Genomic DNA, 19,031 nt, shown 5'->3' with positions numbered 1-19,031 from the left:
AGATTACTAAGGGGCACTTGGAAACTTTTGAGGGTGATGGATGTGTTCACTATCTTGATGGTGGTATTGTCCTGTTGATGAAGTTCTTGAACCTAGGTGAGGTTCGGTGGGGTGAGGTCCGGAGCCGATGACCAAGAAAGAATTCTTGAGACATCTTTGGTGCAAAATGGTGGTTTATTAAAGCACGGGGACAGGACCCCTGGGCAGAAAGAGCTGCTGCCCAGGGGATGTGAGGAGTGGTTGGTTATATACACAGGAGTTTGGTAGGTGAGGACAAAGGGGGTGTTCAGAAGGCCTATCAGGGTAAAGAAGACTGTCAGGATATTGAAGGCCTGGTTACTATCAAGCCAAGGCCAATGAGGGACTAACATAAAGACAACTGGGAGTCTCCTGGCGGAATGTCACATTCCTGCTATCAAGCGTCCTTGTTAGTGAGATTTAGGTTTAGAAGAAATTTAACTTTATTTACTTATCCTTCCACCTCAGCCTCCTTCAGTTTTGTTTATGGAGGGGAGGGTGATGTTAGGGCTTGAGGAAGTGAGTTATGTGCCTCTGGAAATTGGGCTATTGGTAAGGTAACTTCTTTGTTGTAAATCTCAAGGACATTTGTAAATCAAGGGAGACTCCTGCCTTGCAGAATTGTGATCTCTGCAAGTTAACGATTTGTTTTTCTTTTAGGGCAGTCACAGGTGTCTGAGGAATGTCACACATATTACCGAGGGGAGAGGGTGGGGAGGGGGTGCAAGGTGCCAGCTTTTGCTTTGTCCTCCGCCAGCCTCCTGCTCCCTCATCACTGTGATTGCATGCGTATGTCAAAACTTGTCAAATTATATTCTTTACACGCAAGTTATTCTGTGGCATTCATACTTCCTTTTATAATATGCTGTTATAATTAAATAGCTGTAAAATTAAAAAGTTCTAGAATAATTTAAGTATCAGAAGGCACTTAACACACATCAGTCTCTACTATATTTATGTTTCCTATCACATTAAGCATCTAATAGGAAAGCAAATTTGAACTGACTCGCAAAGTAAAACAATAGTAGCAATAATTTTGCCCAAAAGTCTTAGGTGACCAGAGCACATGGAAGTCGTACAGATGTCTCATTTGCAGATACAGTGAAGAAAAGGTGATCTTTACTGAGGTTATCTCAAAACTATGTTTTCCACATTTCAAAAAAAAAAAAAAGGAAAACGAAAAAGAAAAGCAAAGAAACAAAAGGAAGGAAGAGAATAGAATAAGTTTATCCTACTATTCAGAGACTTCATTTTTTCTTTTTCTAATTGAGCTATAACTCACATACCATAAAATTCACCCTTTCAAAAAGTGCAATTCAATGGTTTTTATTATATACACAAAGTTGTACAACCATAACCGCTATCTAATTCCAGAATATTTTCATCACCCCCAAAAGAAACCTTATACCCATTAAGCAGTCACTCCCCATTTCCCCTTCCCTCCAGCCCTGGCATCTGCCAGTTGATTTTCTTTCTCTATGGATTTGCTCAACTTTTCATATGGTAATGAAATGGAATGGAATCGTGCATTATGTGGCCTTTTGTGTCTGGCTTCTCTAATTTGGCATAATGTTTTCAAGCTTCCTCCATGTCATAGCATGTATCAGGACTTGCTTCCTTTCGTGAGTGAATAATATTCCATTGGTTGAATACCATCTTCATCAGTTGATGGACATTTGGATCGCTTCTACTTTTTTGCTATTATGAATAATGCTATCATGAGCATATACAAGTACAAGTTTCTGCGCAGACATACATGTTCAATTCTTTTGCACATGTACGTAAGAGTGAAATTTTCAGGTCATAAGTGTTATGCCCCAATAGTGGGTCTGTGATTAAAGGAGCAAGACTGATATAAAGCGAAGGTCAAGCAAAGCTTTATTTCGCGCCAAGCGGGCTCTCTGCTCAGCGGGGAGCCTGCTTCCTCCTCTCTCTCTGCCTGCCTCTCTGCCTAGTTGTGATTTCTCTCTGTCAAATAAAAAAAAAAAAAAAAAAATATTAAGAATCTAACCGAACATTCAGGGACGCACCTCTTACAAGAGAGGGCGACCCTTCTCTGTTTCACAGACTAGCTTTTAAGGGCAAAGGCCATGTGGTTGGGCCTGGCCACGCACAGGTGGCCAATGAAATTGTAACACACACAGGAAACTCCACAGCGATGCTAGGTGACCAACTGAATTACAATTTAACCTAGTAGACATTAGAACCAGCCTATTACACCTTGATTAGGATTGGCGCCAAAAAAGCTCCCAAAGGGTGGGGGTCCCTACTCCTTGGTAACTAAGGGGACAGTATGCAACCCCCCACTGATTGGATGTCTCCACCCGGCCTGACCCACCCTTGTATCTGGGCTTTGTTACCTGGAGCTGGTTTCCCAGACTTGTTTCTAAGTAAATCCCCTGGGGGAAGGGGAGCAGGGACAGTTTCTAAATAGGTCCTTATAATAAGGTAACTATGTTTACGTTCATGAGGAACCGCCAAACCATTTGACCAAGCATCTGCACCATTTTGCATTCTCAACAGCAAGCTATCAGGGGTCTGATTTATTCACCAACCCCTGTTTTTGTCCCTCTCTGTTATTATAGCCATTCAAGTGAATATGAAGTGATAGCTCCTTGTGGTTTTGATCCTCGTTTCCCTAATGACTAAGTGTCCAGCATCTTTCCAATCATTGACTTTACGAAGCCTCAGAAAATAAGCAGGACTAGACCTGACCATACACGAGTGAATAACCACCTTCTTCTTTACACCCTTTCTATACCAAGATATGTCACTCAAGTATTCAGTCAGTACTGAGACTGACTCAGTCCTGGGTTAGGCACAGCCAAAAAGTTTAAAGAGACAGAATGATGGCCTCTGCCATCAGGAAGTTTAAATTATAATTGAGAATAAAATGACAAAAGAGGGGCGCCTGGGTGGCTCAGTGAGTTAAAACCTCTGCCTTCGGCTCAGGTCATGGTCTCAGGGTCCTGGGATCTAGTCCCGCATTGGGCTCTCTGCTCAGCAGGGAGCCTGCTTCCTCTCTCTCTCTCTGCCTGCCTCTCTGCCTACTTGTGATCTCTGTCAAATAAATAAATAAAATCTTTTTTAAAAATGACAAAAGAATCATAATAAACATGTACCTCAAAGACTATATATCTTTAAACATTGGATCGAAGATCTTTTTCAAGTAGAAATTCCTCCCTGAAGCCCTACAGTCCCTCAGCACTGCTTGTAGGAGCAGTCACCCAACAGGCAAATTGCCTGAAGGCACGGAGCTGTACATACCGTGAGAGGCTCAGGGCTTTCCGGATACATGAACTGGAATCACGTGTCCTGGTTCTCACTGGCTGGCGGAGTCATGAGACAGTTTGGTTACATAACTCGTATGTGTGAAGAGCTGACATTCCAGTCGGGCTGCAGGGTCAGGCCTTGGGGCTCTTCTGGAAACCAAATGTCCACGGGAGCACAGAAACCCTACCCAGCAGCGGGGGCAGCACGCCCTGGCTCCGGTGTGCCTCCCCGAGTGCCCAGCGTCATTGCTGCCATGTTCTCCCCTGGCCGAGGGGGTTAAATGGTTCCCTTTACACCATCGCCGCGTCATGGATTCCGGCTGTCTTTCTAAACACCCTGAGGTCAGGCCCAGCAGACATGTGGGCAGCTTTTTTTTTTTTGCAGAGGATTCAGCAGCTGAAATCGTAATGCTAGAACGTGGTGTTAGAGAAGAGAGCTTGGCACGGGGCCTGCATTTCCAGAGTCTTGTCTCCTTCCGCTAATGTTTGAGGAAACAAGAGAAGGAGCACAGCAGTGAGGTCGAAAACATGTAGCATCAGCAAAAAGTGTCCCATGGCAGATTGCTGGATGGCTGACATTCAAAATAAAAAATAGAAATAGCTTTCTATAGGCTTCCCATTGGCTTAAAGGAGTAAATAAGATATAGTAAGTTTCTTCCACAATGCTTGACACAGAATGCGTGTTGGAGCAACTGGCATCAGCTACATGCCTGGCAGGCTTTTAAGGAAAATTATTAAGAACATCCATCTAAACTTAGCAATCGTGCAGAAGCATCTACATGCATATGTTAATCCTTAATATTCGTAGGACTTGGGATCCTGAAAAACCATTTGCTCATGACCTTAACTACTACAGTACACAACTAAGGCAGGGAACACTCAGATACTCCACCCCGTTTTGCTGCTAACAAATTACATGACCGTGGGCCAGTCATTTAAAATGTCAAATCTCAATTTCCTGATTGTTAAGGTCCTTCATACATCAAAAAGCATTCTGTTCTAGTATTCTTCGTGGCACAGACGGTGCCTCTGGGTTCTCTTGCTTGGGTTTCATTTTCTTGTTTCCCCATCCAGCCCAGCCCCACTTTTCTGCAAACTTGCCTGAAACTGAAATAAAATAAACCTTTCTAAAAAAAATCACGTCAGTCTCTAAATTGGTCACATGTCGCAAGACAATGAGGATCTATTTCAGCATAATGGCTGAGTCCTCAGGGCATGGCATTTGATGCCGAGACACCTGGATTCCAGCTCTCCTCTGACAGCTACTAGCCATGAGATCTGGGACAAATTACCCAACACCACTCGGATCAGTTTTCTCATTCGTACCTCCCTGGGCTGTGGTGGGGCTGAAATGACCTTGGATATATACTAGGCTTAGCACGGGGCTTGGCACACGATGACGGAGCAATTAGCATCCGGCATTTTTATCTTGGCATACGTGATCTCTAAATTAGTTTCCTGGGAATGAAGGTGACTTACACTCGTGACATTTATTAAACTTCGGAAGAGTCCCATACGCTAGTTCTCTAATTCCATTCTTCCTCCAGCGAAAGTGTCCATTTGAATAGCGATTTTCAGTTCAGGCTCCACTTTCACTAATACTCCTTTTCCTCCGACTTTTAGTCCATTTCTGTTTTAGATACCACCCAGTATAATCCGAAGCCCCAATTTTTATACACAAAAGAATGACATAGTGACTAACATAACATAGTACAACCAAAAAAAAGACCAAAAAAAAAAAAGAAGAAAATAGAGCATAGACTATTAGTTACTATCAAACTTAAGCAAGTATTTCTAAACATTTAGCTAATAATTTAGCTGGGTTTTCTCCTTTTTGTAAGACTATTGTGAGGGATCATTATTTTTACTCCATAAGGATTTTCTCAACCTCTAGGAGTTCCACATGCATTGTGCCAAGGTAAAATTAACATGCAGGGCCAGAGACCTGCAAGTTATATTCTCTCTTCTGTTTAGAGAGAAGCCAGTGCTACACTGAGGGGCCGTTGTCAGTTCAAGTATATAATGCCGGACAGTGGCCACTAGACAAGCAAGATTTTGACTTGTTGCCAAGTACAACAATTCCCACATAATCCTAGCTCCTATGCTGTATGCCCGGCAGAGACAGGAGGGCCAGAAGCAGTATCAGATCATTCCCGACCTAATGGAACATTTTTCTAGTGGTGGAAGAAAAGACACCACCACCAGACAGCACATAATTCCTTCCCACACCATTTGAGACAGACTGGGTTGTCATAAGGCAGTGATTTAAAAAAAAAAAAAAAATTTTTTTTAAGCACCTCAGGCTCCAGAGAAATTCTTTCAGGGGACTCCAGACACAAGAGATGCTGAGTTGATTGGAGGAGAGGCGGAGAGCCCCCTCCCCCATAGCCCCCTGACTGCAGGTATCATAGCTTTTAATACTGCCAGGACTTGGAGAGATGGGTGAGATTTGAATGCACAGAGAAGGGGGAAGCAGGGCATTCCAGGTAGGAGGAACAGCAAGGGCAAAGGCAAGAAGGTAGGAATTCAAAGTAAGACGTCGTACACCTTCCTCATGGACACCTAGTAAGAAGGAGGTGGTAAGTGGCAAAAGGCCACCCACATGGTTTGGGGTTCCAATGGGAACCAGTGTCCAAATATCTGAAGCCTGGTAAAACAGTTCACAAATGCCCTACATCAGGGCAGATGGAAAATGTAAGGTTGACGGACTGCAGTCAGATGACATGACTTGTCCTTTTTCCTTTCAGAATCATTTCAAGTCGTCGTAAGAGGAAACGGCTTCCGACACGCCCGAAACGTGGACAGGGTCCTCTGCAGCTTCAAGATCAACGAGTCAGTGACACTCAGTAAGTTCTTGCAGACTTGTGGGTCTCCTCAGCCCGCTTTGGGGACGGGAGCCCCAGCTCCATCTGCCCGGTCCCCCACAAGGGACCGCACAGAGAAGGGTCTTCCCTGGTAGAAGGGCCTCCTGTAGGGCTCTGGCTGGCCCTGAAGCTGCCCTAGTTACCGTTGGGAAAGGCAGAAGGGCACCTGATTCTCAGACTGCCAACCTCGGCGCTAAGTCGCTCTCTCTCTCTCTGGTGGCAGTTCTGGTGCTGGGGGCTTAGAGCTTGGGAAGGAGGATGTCCCTTAACAAAGGACTAGGTACTGTCAGAGAGTGAAAAATAGATGGTCTAAGTTTATTAATTCTGAATAAACCCAAAGCCAAACTGTTAGGTTTGCCCGTGTAGATCCTAGAAGTTTTTCCAATCTGGATGATTCTTGCCTGGGAGAGCCAAGAAACTCTCATCATGGTGAATACCTGACATGAAATCAGGAATATGGAAGGAAAACGACGTGTGTCTCATGCGAAAAATGAATTCTCATAACACTGGCACTCTTACAAGACATTTGTAGCAGGCGAGTTCTTATTTTAAAGACGTGGGATTCGTGCGGCTGTCCAGAAGAGGAGGGGAAGTCTGGTTATGGGGGGGACAGCTGGCCAGGAGCCCTGGTTTTTATTCACATCTGGCCTCCATCACACGGATAATTATTGATTCACTATCTGCAGTGACAAATGGTAAGAATACTCTACATTTTGTGTAATGCTGTGTGCTTCCAAATGTTTCACATCTTTGTGCCACAGTAGCCGTGGGAGGCAGGAGGATCGAGGAGCACGGGGAGATGCTCGTTTATTGACTCAGCAGTGACTTTAAGGTCGGTCGGTCTTATAGCCTTATGGCATAGGTGCTGTTTTGCTTTTAAAAAGGAAGAATTGAGGGGTGCCTGGGTGGCTCAGTGGGTTAAAGCCTCTGCCTTCGGCTCAGGTCATGATCCCAGGGTCCAGGGATCGAGCCCCGCATCGGGCTCTCTGCTCAGCAGGGAGCCTGCTTCCTCCTCTCTCTCTCTCTCTCTCTCTACCTGCTTCTCTGCCTACTTGTGATCACCTTCTGTCAAATAAATAAATAAATAAATAAATCTTTTTTTTAAAAAAGGGGGAAGAATTGAGGGGCATGCCTTTTTTTCCTCCTTAACCTCTTAAAACCCCCTTGAATATTTAAACAGAGTAGGCACTGGCTTCCTTACAAAAATCTGGAATTCCTGGCCTTGGAATAATTCCAAACATCTGAAACATTCAGTTCATTTTCTTGATACTTGGAGATGCTCTCACGTATCCAAAAAGTGCATGCGATTCGAAATCATTTTGAAAAATCTCTGGCTAGTCATAGTGTGAAGGCTGGACTTGTGGCCTCTACCTAGTTCTTCCTTTCTCTCCCTTTTCAGTTGTGACGTTGCTCAAGTACTCCTGCCCTCTCTTCTCAGCCCAAATCTCAAATCTAGGATCACAAAGTCCCAAGGGTTAACCTCAAAGATGTCAAGTCTTCCAATGTAGGCTTCCCACACGAGCGAGCCTCCAGACCCAAGCCCTCTCTAAAGATGAACAGAAACAGGATGCAGCGTGGCCGTTGCCTGGAAGGTTACACAGAGATGCTGTGTTAGCGTAACATGAACAGCAGATGTTCTCTGGGTTGGTAGAGGGACATTTCGCAGGCCTCTTCTCCAGCTTCTCCACGAAATTTTCTTTCTTGGGAAACCCAGCTCATCCTCTTTCTCCCTCTTCTCTTCCTTTCCTAACATATACTTGCAAAAACCAGCACAGACCCTCCACTTCATTAATATTCAAAAACGAATAAAGGCCCTAGTGGTAGGGATCTGGCTGAAGCCACAGCCCAACTGTGCTTGCCCCACCGTGCTGACAGTTTGGAGCCAAGGAGGGCAGTGATCAGCCTTATGACCTCCTTTAGCAAGCTCTCCTATACTCAAATATACGGTTATTAAAAGTACCCTGAGGGGGAAATACTGCAATTGGAAGAAAAAAAAACAACAACCTTGTCCTTCGCCTGTTAATTCACCTGCTCATTTCCATTTAGTAAGTGGTATGAACTTGAAACTATGAGAACAGAAGAGATGAATACATTTTAGGATACAACAGAGTCAAATCTACATTTTTCTCTCAGCCTTATGGAGGTATCAGTCTCTATGGAGTCACCTCTGTGAAATAAAATAAATTTAGATTCCTGGACTTTTCCCATTCTCCTTTCCTATCTCTAGATCCCAAGTTTTAAGATATTATCTATTTTCATTTTGATAGTATGTATTTCCTCTTTCAAGACTTTTTTCTTAAATGCTGCATTAGATTTTATAACACGAAGAGAATATAAGGCCATTATCGATCGGAAAAAGATCAATCAATGGCCCAGTAATGAAGCTAGGACTGTTGTGGCTCCAGCCAGTTCAAACGTGTTGCAGGCCCCAGAGTCTTTGACAAATAATACAACAGCAGATTCTATAAACCCAAAGTTGCCCATAAAAGAACAAACTGAAAAATTTTTGTAGTAGAACATGCTAACATGACCTTCTAAGTCTTCGAATGAATAATAAAAAATTAAAGATATAGAGCAGATATACAGATATGTTTTTAAATGACTATGAACAGCCCTAAACATTTATTGTCTTAAGGCACAAACAAAATGTCAACTTATTAATGCCAAAATTTAGAAATTATTTAAATATATTCTTGATGATAAACATAACCCAGAAAATAAAAAGCATAAGTGGATACCTACTTCTCTCCCATGTTCCTTGCCTTTACTTAAAAATAAAATCAATGAATCAACCACTTAGAAATCTAAAACAATTTCTGGACTTGCATTCAATATAATAGATCCAGAAATTCTGGGTGAAATATGATTGTTAAATTTGTAGGGGTGCCTGAGTGGCTCAGTTAGTTGAGCATCTGACTCTTGATTTCAGCTCAGGTCATGATTTGGGGGTCATGGGTTCAACCCCCACATCAGGCTCCATGCTCAGCACAGAATTGGCTTGAGATCCTCTCCCTCCCTCTCCCTCTGCCCCTGCCCCATTCCCACTCTATAAACATACATACATACATACATAAAATCTTTTTTGAAAAAATTATAATGTGTGACCCTGCTCAAAAGAAGGAAACCCTCAGGTATAGAAACAAAAAAGGGAATGCAAAATCTAAGCAGGAAGCAAAGCTGTGGAGGCTCTAGTCCTGGGAGTCTGCCAGCGGAGATCCCAACACTGATGCAGACACAGGACATCAGCTTGTGCAAGGCAGCAGGCAAGAGCAGAGCCACCTGCAGAAACTCAGCTCCGATGGGCTATACCACACATTAACTAGATTTGGAAAAGCTGCTTAATGGCTCAAAGAATCAGGGAAGTAAAGATAAAATGTTCTACCACCCACATGATACAGAAGCACCAAATCAGGAACCAAACCCCAAAATGTGTCCATGACCATTGATCCCTTGGCCCTGGCAGTGGCAATGCCCATCTAACCCAACATACAACACTCCTGCAGCCAACAACCCCCTATGAATAGGCTCACAACACCAAATGTCCAACCATATGAAGATGGATGAAAGAAACAGAACAAGCAAGAAAAAGGCACTGGAGAACAATTTGAAATATCATGTAAATAAAAATATACAAAGTGTGTAGAAAGATCAATGAGACCAAGGGGAAGACCATTCAACAAAAGCAGATCTGCAGAAGAATCTAGTATAAATTCCAGTGTTGAAAAAGTTTATTCACTGAATTGCAATTTAATAGATGGATTTAGCAGTGCGATTAGACACAGGGGAAGATGACATGCATGATCTGGAAAATAAAGACAAGAAAATTCAGCCAAAGTACTAGAGCCAGATTCTTTTCACCCAAGTTCTGCAGAACTTTAAGGGACTGATGACCCATATGTAAAACATACAAAGCAAATAGAGAAAAATCATCTTAATTCATTTTCTAATAATTATATAATCTGTTGTTTTAAAAAAACTAGACAAAGACACTAGAAATAGGGTCTATTTGAGATCAATCTCATTGATGACAAACATCTAATAAAATACTGTCAAACAAAATCCAGCCATGTATCTAAAAAAAACCAGCATAAGTAAGACAATTTTGAAGAATGAGTTCGAGTTTGTCTCTTACATAGCAAAAATTTTTTATTCCAAGAAGTATTAAAATTCATTATCCACTCCAAATGTTTAAAATATGTAGTTTTGGGGGGCTCCTGGGTGGCTCAGTGGGTTAAAGCCTCTGCCTTTGGCTCAGGTCATGATTCCAGGGTTCTGGGATCAAGCCCCGCATCGGGCTCTCTGCTCAGTGGGGAGCCTGCTTCCCTTCCTCTCTCTCTGCCTGCCTTTCTGCCTACTTGTGATCTCCATCTGTCAAATAAATAAACAAAAATCTTTTTAAAAATTGTAGTTTTGGGAAACTAGGAATAAGATAAAAACTTTTTCAGCACAATAAAAAAACATATCTAGATACTTGAATTCAAAACTCGACATCATTGAACAGGAAATCACTACGTAGAGGTATTCACTTTATAGTAAGAAAGAAAAAAAAAGGACAGCCTGTTTAACGATTATTATTTAATATTGATCTGAAAGTTCTAGCAGCCATCCAGTAGAACTTTCTGTGATGATGGAAATGTTCTTAAATGATAGTTGCAAGCCATAAGTGATTACTGGGGACTTGATGTGGCTAGTGCAATTGAGGAACTGAATTTTTTTTTAAATATTTTTATTTATTTATTTGACAGAGAGAAATTACAAGTAGGCAGAGAGGCAGGCAGAGAGAGAGAAGAGGAAGCAGGCTCCCTGCAGAGCAGAGAGCCCAATGCGGGACTCGATCCCAGGACCCTGAGATCATGACCTGAGCCGAAGGCAGAGGCTTAACCCACTGAGCCACCCAGGCGCCCGAGGAACTGAATTTTTTATTTCGGTTAATGTAAATGAAATTTAAACTTAAATGTCAATAGCCACTGTGACTACTGTACTGCGCAATGCCATAGATAGCACATTAACACAAGAAAACTAATGAGAGATCTAAGTACAGGAAAGGGGGTCAAACATCATTAGTTTAAAATGATGGTTATATCCTTCTGGAAAACCAAAGAGAATCAATAAACTATTGAACTAATAAGAAGGTTATTAAACTGGATGATTTTGAAATAAATAACTCCCTTATAAAAATCAGTATCTTTAGGGGCACCTGGGTGGCTCAATGGGTTAAAGCTTCTGCCTTCAGCTCAGGTCATGATCCCAGGGTCCTGGGATCCAGCCCCACATCAGGCTCTCTGCTCAGCAGGGAGCCTGCTTCCCTTCATCTCTCTCTGCCTGCCTCTCTGCCTACTTGTGATCTCTGTCAAATAAATAAATAAAGTCTTTAAAAATTTTTTTTTAAAAATCAGTATCTTTGTCGGAGTTCAGTAATGATCAATTAGAATGCATCCCAGGAGAAATAGAGTAATGACATAAAAAACCTGGTAAGAATTAATATGACCAAACTTGTGAAGATATGTAGGAAGAAAGCCACAAAACTTGGTGAGGGATATGAACATACAAATAAATGGAGAAGCAGTATAGCTCCATACCCAGTCAATGGAACCAAACTACCCAGGAAAAGAATCCTGGCCTAAACCTATGTGACCATGGCAAGTTATTAACATCTCCATGCCTCAGTCTCTCTCTCTGTAAAATGAGGATAACGATAACAGCTCCTCTCTCATGAACTGCGCTGAGGCTTAAATGTGGGGAGTGGGTCTTTCAACAGGGTCTGGCACACAGCAGTCAATCATTGTTGGCTGCTGGGATTAATTAATAATTATGACTCTCACTATTATTAAATAGAGCAGCAACTGAATATTGTAAAGACATCAGTTGTCTTCAAACTAATATTTACTTTTAAAACAATCCCAATAAAAATTTCAATCGGACTTTTTAAGTTAACAAAATAATTCTAAACTTTATATGGAAGAATAAACATTCAAGAATGGCCAAGAAAAATGTGGAAACTTGCCCTACCTGATTTTTAAGATGTATAAAAGAGCTGTGGTAATTGGCCTTTGAAATGATGTGTAACTGGTACCACAAAAGGCAAACTGAGCATTGGAACAGGAAAAACAAAATCCATAATCAGAGCCCAACACTTATATGAATTTAATGTAAAATAAAGCAACCTTTCAAATCAGCAGGAAAAGAATGGATTACTCCCCCAAAATGGTGTTGAGACAACTGGCTAACCACTTGGAAAATAATTCAGTGAGATTTCTGTCTCACAACTTATATCGAAACAAATTCCAAATGAAAAATTTAAATGTGAACAAGACACTATAAAAGTTCTAGAAGGAAACAAAAATAAAAATTTACATAATTTTCTAGTGGGGGGGCTTTAGAAGCATAACACTGGAGGGAGAAAGAATAAAGAGAAAATTTAATAGTTTGGGTGCATATTTTTTATTTTTCTCTTATCTCCCCCTCAAAAATCTAAAGGGAACAGAAAACTAGTAAAATTATTTAAAAGATAAATAACAAAGAGTCAATAACCCTAATATACAGACTGCTCTTAAAACCAGTTAAAAAAAAAAAAAAGGAGCACATCAATGGATGAAAGCTATAAAAAGGAAATTTACAAGTACAGTAGTGGTCAGCAAACATATGGAAAATGTTTACTATAACCAAAGACACGCAAATAATAGTAGTTACCTCTGAATGAGACCACTATTTTTATTACATGCAAATTTTTTCTTCTAAGTTTTCTACAATCATGTCTCTTATGTGATAAGAAAAAAGAAAAACAACAACAGCAACAGTTGCTTAAAATTTAATTTTAAAATCCTTGTTAATTATTTACACCTAGCACACATCTTCAGTTTAGCATTTGGTTAGTTCTCCAATCACCAGGCGGAACTCACTCCTGGCCAAGAAGATATCTCGGAAATCTTGACACAAACTTTATTTATTCTGGCCGCACTTTTTCCTACTCCAGTATTCAACATATTGTGCCAAGAAAATATCCACTTTCAATTGGAAATCCATTTGCAGAGAGATTAGAATGCTGAAAAGGGAACAGTAGGGTATGAGCTGAGAAATGATCCATTTTAATGAGCAGTAAATTAAAAATGGGCTTTTTATCAATGCGATAATGAAAAACATGCTAGACCATCCTGGGGCTGTGTGGCAAGGTAGGAGGTAGGACTATAAACAAAGAAACTGATTTTTAAAAGTCACTAAAATTCAACGTATAGGCCCTGTGAGAAATCCGTTTCCTGGCTTTATAGACACACTTACTTTTTGATACAAAATGTTATTTCCCAGCTCGATCTCCGATCTTATTCACTAGGCATGGCTCTGGTTTACTTTTTGTTCACTCTCAAAGGACAAAACTTTGCCCCCTTTGAAGATATTCTTTCAAATTGAACATTAGTCATGAAGGCAGTTCTAAGAGTTCCAGAGAGGGCTCAGCTTCCCAAGGGGACCAGAGATAACACTCACTCGAATGTAGAAGTTCCAATGTGTTTGTTTTTAAAAATCTGTCCAATTATCCAGAAACTATACTTCATTTTTAGAAGACACGTGGGCCCTGGGGTTGCTGCAGGCACCCTAAGGAGATCATTGGAATGTACCTATGATGGCAAATGGGGAGGGAAGGCAGAGGAACAAAGGCAAACTTCCCAAACAAAAGCCTACTGTTTCCTTTCTCACTGGTAAGAGTATTGCATCTTTTGGTCAAAGGGACTTGGAGCAATTTGGATGCATGCCGGGGAGATGTCATAAGAAGATAGTGGAAGGTCACTTCGGGCAACTCAGAATGAGGGACAGAAAGGAGGATCTCCTCTCGAGGTGCCGAGTCAGGCTGCACATCAGTCTCCAGAAGGATTCATTTAAGTAGTAGCGGCTACTGATTGCTGAGCACCTAACCCTGGGCCCTCCCCATTCTATCTCATTCTATCCTCACAGCATCCTCATGAGGGACAAGTTATTTGTATCCCTTTTTTGCTAACTAGGAAACTAAAACTCAGAAGTGCCCAAGGTCACCTAGATGGCCAGAGGTAGAAGCAATTTGGACCTTGGGTGATCCAGGGGCTTTTGACTACTTCCAAAACAAAGATCCCCACGGATCCTTGGGTCCCCTGATCCCAAGTGTCCACCTAACCCTGATATATACCTCATTGGACGGTGCTGATTCCCATGACTCCCCTTCATTTTGTAGACAGGAAACCTCAGCTCAGAGAAATTTGGCTACTTGCCCAAGGTCACAGAGCACATGAGTAGGGATTCAGGACTTGAACTCAAGTTCAAGAAAAAAAAGCCCTCCCAAATTCAAAAAGCCCTGGACCGGGGAAGGAGGAGCCCAGGCTCTAGTGTGTCAGTGTAAGCAGTTGACTGTATTTTCACAGGTAAAGCACTTCTTCCCTGACTGGCCCCTTTCCCTTGAACTTCAGGAGTTTCGTGTTATCTGGCAGTGTCTCCCCTTTGCCCCTGCTTTCAGAAAAAACTCTGATTTTGCCAGTCATTTCTGAAGTGGCTCCTGTCAAGACTTTGTGTGAGCGTGTGTTCCCACCATTAAGACCCAGACAAAAATATCATAAGTGGAAATTTACTGGAGTGTTGCTTGGTCAGACAAAAGCCCCAGTAATCAGGGATGGGATGGAAATAAAGGGGGGGTTGCCATCCCAAGGTAACTAGGTGGTAAGGATTTCCATTCTAGGATAAAAGACCTTCTTGCAGGGGTGAATTAACACAGCCCAAAGTTAGCTAGGGCAGTGCCTGATGGACTCACCCTTGACCTTGTCCCTACTTTACTATGCATGCAGTTGCCTCCCAAATGAAAATTCTAAGCAACACATGAACTTAGCACTCACTGTGTTCCTTTGAGGCATGGCTGGAGGAAAGCCTTGCTTGTGAACTTACTGAGACTGTCATTGCCCCAGCCCTGCCTATCCTGATGGGGAAATTTGGACCCCTCTGCTTCTGCACCCAATGCCTGGACTTCCATGAGCCCTGCTTGTCCTCACTTAATGCTGCTCCTTTGTCATTTCAATAGGATGGTGGAAGAGAAGGGGACCAAAAAAAAAAGCCAGAGCTGGACCAGACTTAGGAGAACCCCAGGCAGGCTAACAATCTATGCCACCCCCACCCCTTAAACTGGCATTCTTTAAGTATTTGCTCAACACCCATTTAGAGAAAAGGTTGGATGCTGCTGAGGGAAAGGAAGAAAAAGAATGCTATCTGTGGATCCCTTCTCCATGCAATTCAGCTCTGGCCCCCAATGTGCATACTGTAGCAGTTCCATGGCATCCACTGTTACTCAAGTGTGTGCTTGGGGTCTCCTTCCCACCTCTTCTCTGAGTCTCTATATAGGTCTGTATTCTTTTAAAAGCAGTCCGTATTGATCACCCTGATTGTGTGGAAGGCTCTAGCCATTTTGTGAGGCTTGCCCTTCCATCCCAATTCCAAAGGTAAAACCCTCCCCAAACTAATTGTGCATAGCTGCAGGAGTTTGTGTGTCAGGAGACACATAGCTTGTGCATGAATCTGCAATTGTCTTCAACCAAGTAAAAGCAAAGCTTTGAAAAATATATTTATTCTTAGTAGATTACAGCTGTCTTGAGTGCACCACTTACTCTGACCTCCATTTTTAAAGGCTGATGCTTTGCTTAGAAGATAATTTCTAAGTTTTATAAATGTCAACCAGTCAAGAATTTTTTTTTGTTGCAGATTTGTTGAGAGGAGAAAATATTTTGCAAGAGTCTTGGGCCCCATTACCTTCATTTAGTTTTCTTGCAATACCTACACCATCCCTATTACCTTCAGATAAAGATGAATGCCAAATACCATGGCGTTATGTGTGATATGATTCCAATTATGTAAAAAAAAAAAAAATGCATCAAAAAAAATCCTGAAATAGTGTACCCTAGAGCAGTAACAGTGTTTATCTCTGAAAGTTAGGATTACCAAGGATTTTCATTTCTTTTTTATGTACTTCTCTATTTCAGACTTCTCACTTGTTTCTCACACTCACTTTTCTGAGTCTTATATTGCTAAACATGTATTACCTTTATAATTAATAAAAATAACAGAAAATAGGAGCAGAAAATCACTTACATCCTGAGAAATCAAACTAATTGTGCTGAGGACCAGTTCCAGAAGCCAGTGAGCCTGGAACCACAAAGGTCACACCATGTGTGGGACTGGGAAATGTATATGCCCAAAAAAGACAATCCAGAGATAAGTCTGCTGGATCGCATCCCTACACTTCTCTGGGAATGAAATTGCGGTCTCGTTTTTTTAACTTCTTCTCCTGGGGCTCTGATGGAATCTCGATCCTTGTGTACACGATGACCAGGATAGCACATTTCATTTTCTTTTAAGACTGCACTTGACTCTTGAGTCCTATATTGCTATTTATAGGTAAGTTCTTCTGACTCTACAGCCTTCCCGTCCCCATCAGCTCAGAACCTTGGCAGCAGTCTAAATCCCACTTCTTCCCACTCTAAGCCCCATTTAGCTATAAAGCTCCACCAAGCAGAGTGGCTCAGGTGCTAAGCCTCCTACCACCAGGAACATCCAGACCTTTAGAAGCCCGCTGGAGGCACTCTTCCTTACTCCAACCAGTTGTCTTACAATGAACCTCAAGCTGTTCCTCCTTCCTCTACCCATCGCGTTATAACACCTCTGGACTTTTCTGAATATTCTATCAATACCTAGGGGCTATAGACCACCCAGTAGTATTGAAAGGACCCTCTACAATGGGGAAAATATATATTTATAAAGCCTGATACACATTATACCAGGATTTTTCACCTCGATACTATCGACGTTCAGGCCCACGTAATTCCTTTTGAGGGGGAGAAGGATGCCCTGTGCCATGTAGGATATGTAGTCCCATCTCTGATCTCTACTCACTAAACACCGGTACTAATTCTGTCCTAGTATGATAGCCAGAACTGTCTCAGACATTGCCAGTTGTCCCCTCAGGGACAAAATCACCCCATCAGAGAACCACGGCACTATATACGTGTCCACAGATCCTATTTGGATAGATGACTTTCTTCTTGTCACTCCTATATCATCTAGCCCTGATACAAACTGGTATATAAGTTGCAAGATATACTCAGTTTGCACACGTGTTCACATTTTATGTTTTTCAGGTGCCTCAAAGACAATGAACCTAGCAGTACCCTGCTTTAGGAATAACAGCTGACATGTCAAGTGCTTATTAAATGCTGAGCATTTAATGCTATCATCTCATTAAAAATGACATCAGCTTATGAAATGAGTATGAATCGCATCTGATAGGCGAGATCTCTGGGTTGCAGATAGGGTTACGTAGCCAGTGGGTGACACAGCTGTGACAGAACTCGAGCCCAGGCTCATAATGAACTCACTGTTTCTCCATCCTGGTCCAACCTGCCCCCAGAGAGCAGGAAGGGAAACCAAAAGACATATCCTGGATACCTGTAACCTACAGGGACTGGTAAAATAGTAATGTAGAGGCCCAGGGAACTTACGTGGAACCTGTTGGCCAAATCCATTGCCTGATCTCATGGTTAACTAGCCAGTGAGGGCTTCCAAGGAAACCTTGCAATAATTCCAAGCCAGGGAAGTGGCGGGTAGATGTAGGTCATGCCTAAGAAGAAGGATGGTGGCCAGCTTGGCTCTGCGATTATTAAAAGCACCCCCTCTGGCTTCAGCTGGGGACAAGAGGACATTACAGCAGATATACTGTGTTCTGAGGATTATTCCCAACTGCCCCCACCACCGCCTGCACACACCATCGCTTCCCATTCTGTTTTGACTCTTGTTTCTCATTGCTCTGACCTCAGCACCACCGTTCAGCCTTTCCAAGTAGAAGGCATTCTCTCCACTTTCAAATTCTCTGCTTTGTTCCCTAATGTAGAGTTTAATGTCTTCTATCAAGAAAATCCATAGATTTGTTATCTCACCCATTTACGAAAACCTCCCCGCCCAGGGCCTGACACATAGTCCATGCCCAAGAAATATTAATTTCCTCCCACTCTAAGCAATGGGTTCCATTTAGCTTTGCAGTAAGATCTCTGTGTTTGTGAATTATCATTGCAGGAGCCCCAGGAGGGTAATCATCTACCTCCTTTCTGGCCGGGGCTCCAGAAAGCTCAACCCAGATGCTTGGAATTTCACTAACTTGGAGTCGTGCTGAATATCATTTTATTTCAGGTTTTTGCACAGCATTTTAAAAGCCTCACTCTTTCAAAAAGCTGGTTACTCTTGAAGGCAGCGAGAAGATAGAAACATCCAGCCTAACTCTAGTCTGTCTGTTCTACCTTGGTTCAGACACATTCCCAAACCAGCTGATAATTTGGTGCTGAACAGTTATCCTTGGCTCAGGGATTCCCTGAAAATGCTCCCTAGACCCAGAGGAGATTGGGTGAAAGAGCAGGGTGAGCTCATTTCGTCCCTAACCTTCACTATTTTGTAACAGTAGGAATGTAAACTCCACTGTGGAGCTTACATCAGCTTTTGGAGGGTTTCAACAAGCTCCGCCAGATAAGACTAAAGGTTTCGCTTGTCCTTTTGACCAGAGATAAATATTTACATCAAGAAAAGATTGCCAAGGCTTGAAAAATATTTGAATTATTTAATCAGCCCTATAAAAGGATTCACTGTGATTGGTGTTTGAATTAGCTAATGAATTTTAATCCTGGTTTTATCCCAAATCCATTAGATAGTCACCAACTGCAGGGAGGAACTCTGGGAATTTCTTCTTCTTCCTTCTTCCTTCTTTCTTCCTTCCTTCTTCCTTCTTCTTCTTCTTCTCTGAAAAGAGTTATAGTCTTCTTCTTCCTCTTCAGTCTTCTTCAGAAGACTTTTTTCAGAAGTATGAAAAGAATTCTTCTTCATCTTTGTCTTC

General features: G+C 42.1%; 1 protein-coding gene across 1 annotated transcript in view; it reads left to right on the top strand.

Moving 5' to 3' along the window:
- ANTXR1 (ANTXR cell adhesion molecule 1) overlaps positions 1 to 19,031 on the top strand; it is a 212,560-nt gene that overhangs the window by 79,687 nt on the left and 113,842 nt on the right. The window contains exon 10 of the mRNA XM_045979412.1: positions 6,038 to 6,136. Coding sequence (XP_045835368.1) covers positions 6,038 to 6,136 — 99 coding nt within the window. The remainder of the gene's footprint in view (positions 1 to 6,037; positions 6,137 to 19,031) is intronic.

Source organism: Meles meles, chromosome 15 (assembly GCF_922984935.1).
Source record: "Meles meles chromosome 15, mMelMel3.1 paternal haplotype, whole genome shotgun sequence".
In the NCBI taxonomy this organism is placed as follows: domain Eukaryota; kingdom Metazoa; phylum Chordata; class Mammalia; order Carnivora; family Mustelidae; genus Meles; species Meles meles.
The sequence above is the reverse complement of the archived record's forward strand: the minus strand, read 5'-3'. Positions and strand labels throughout refer to the sequence as shown.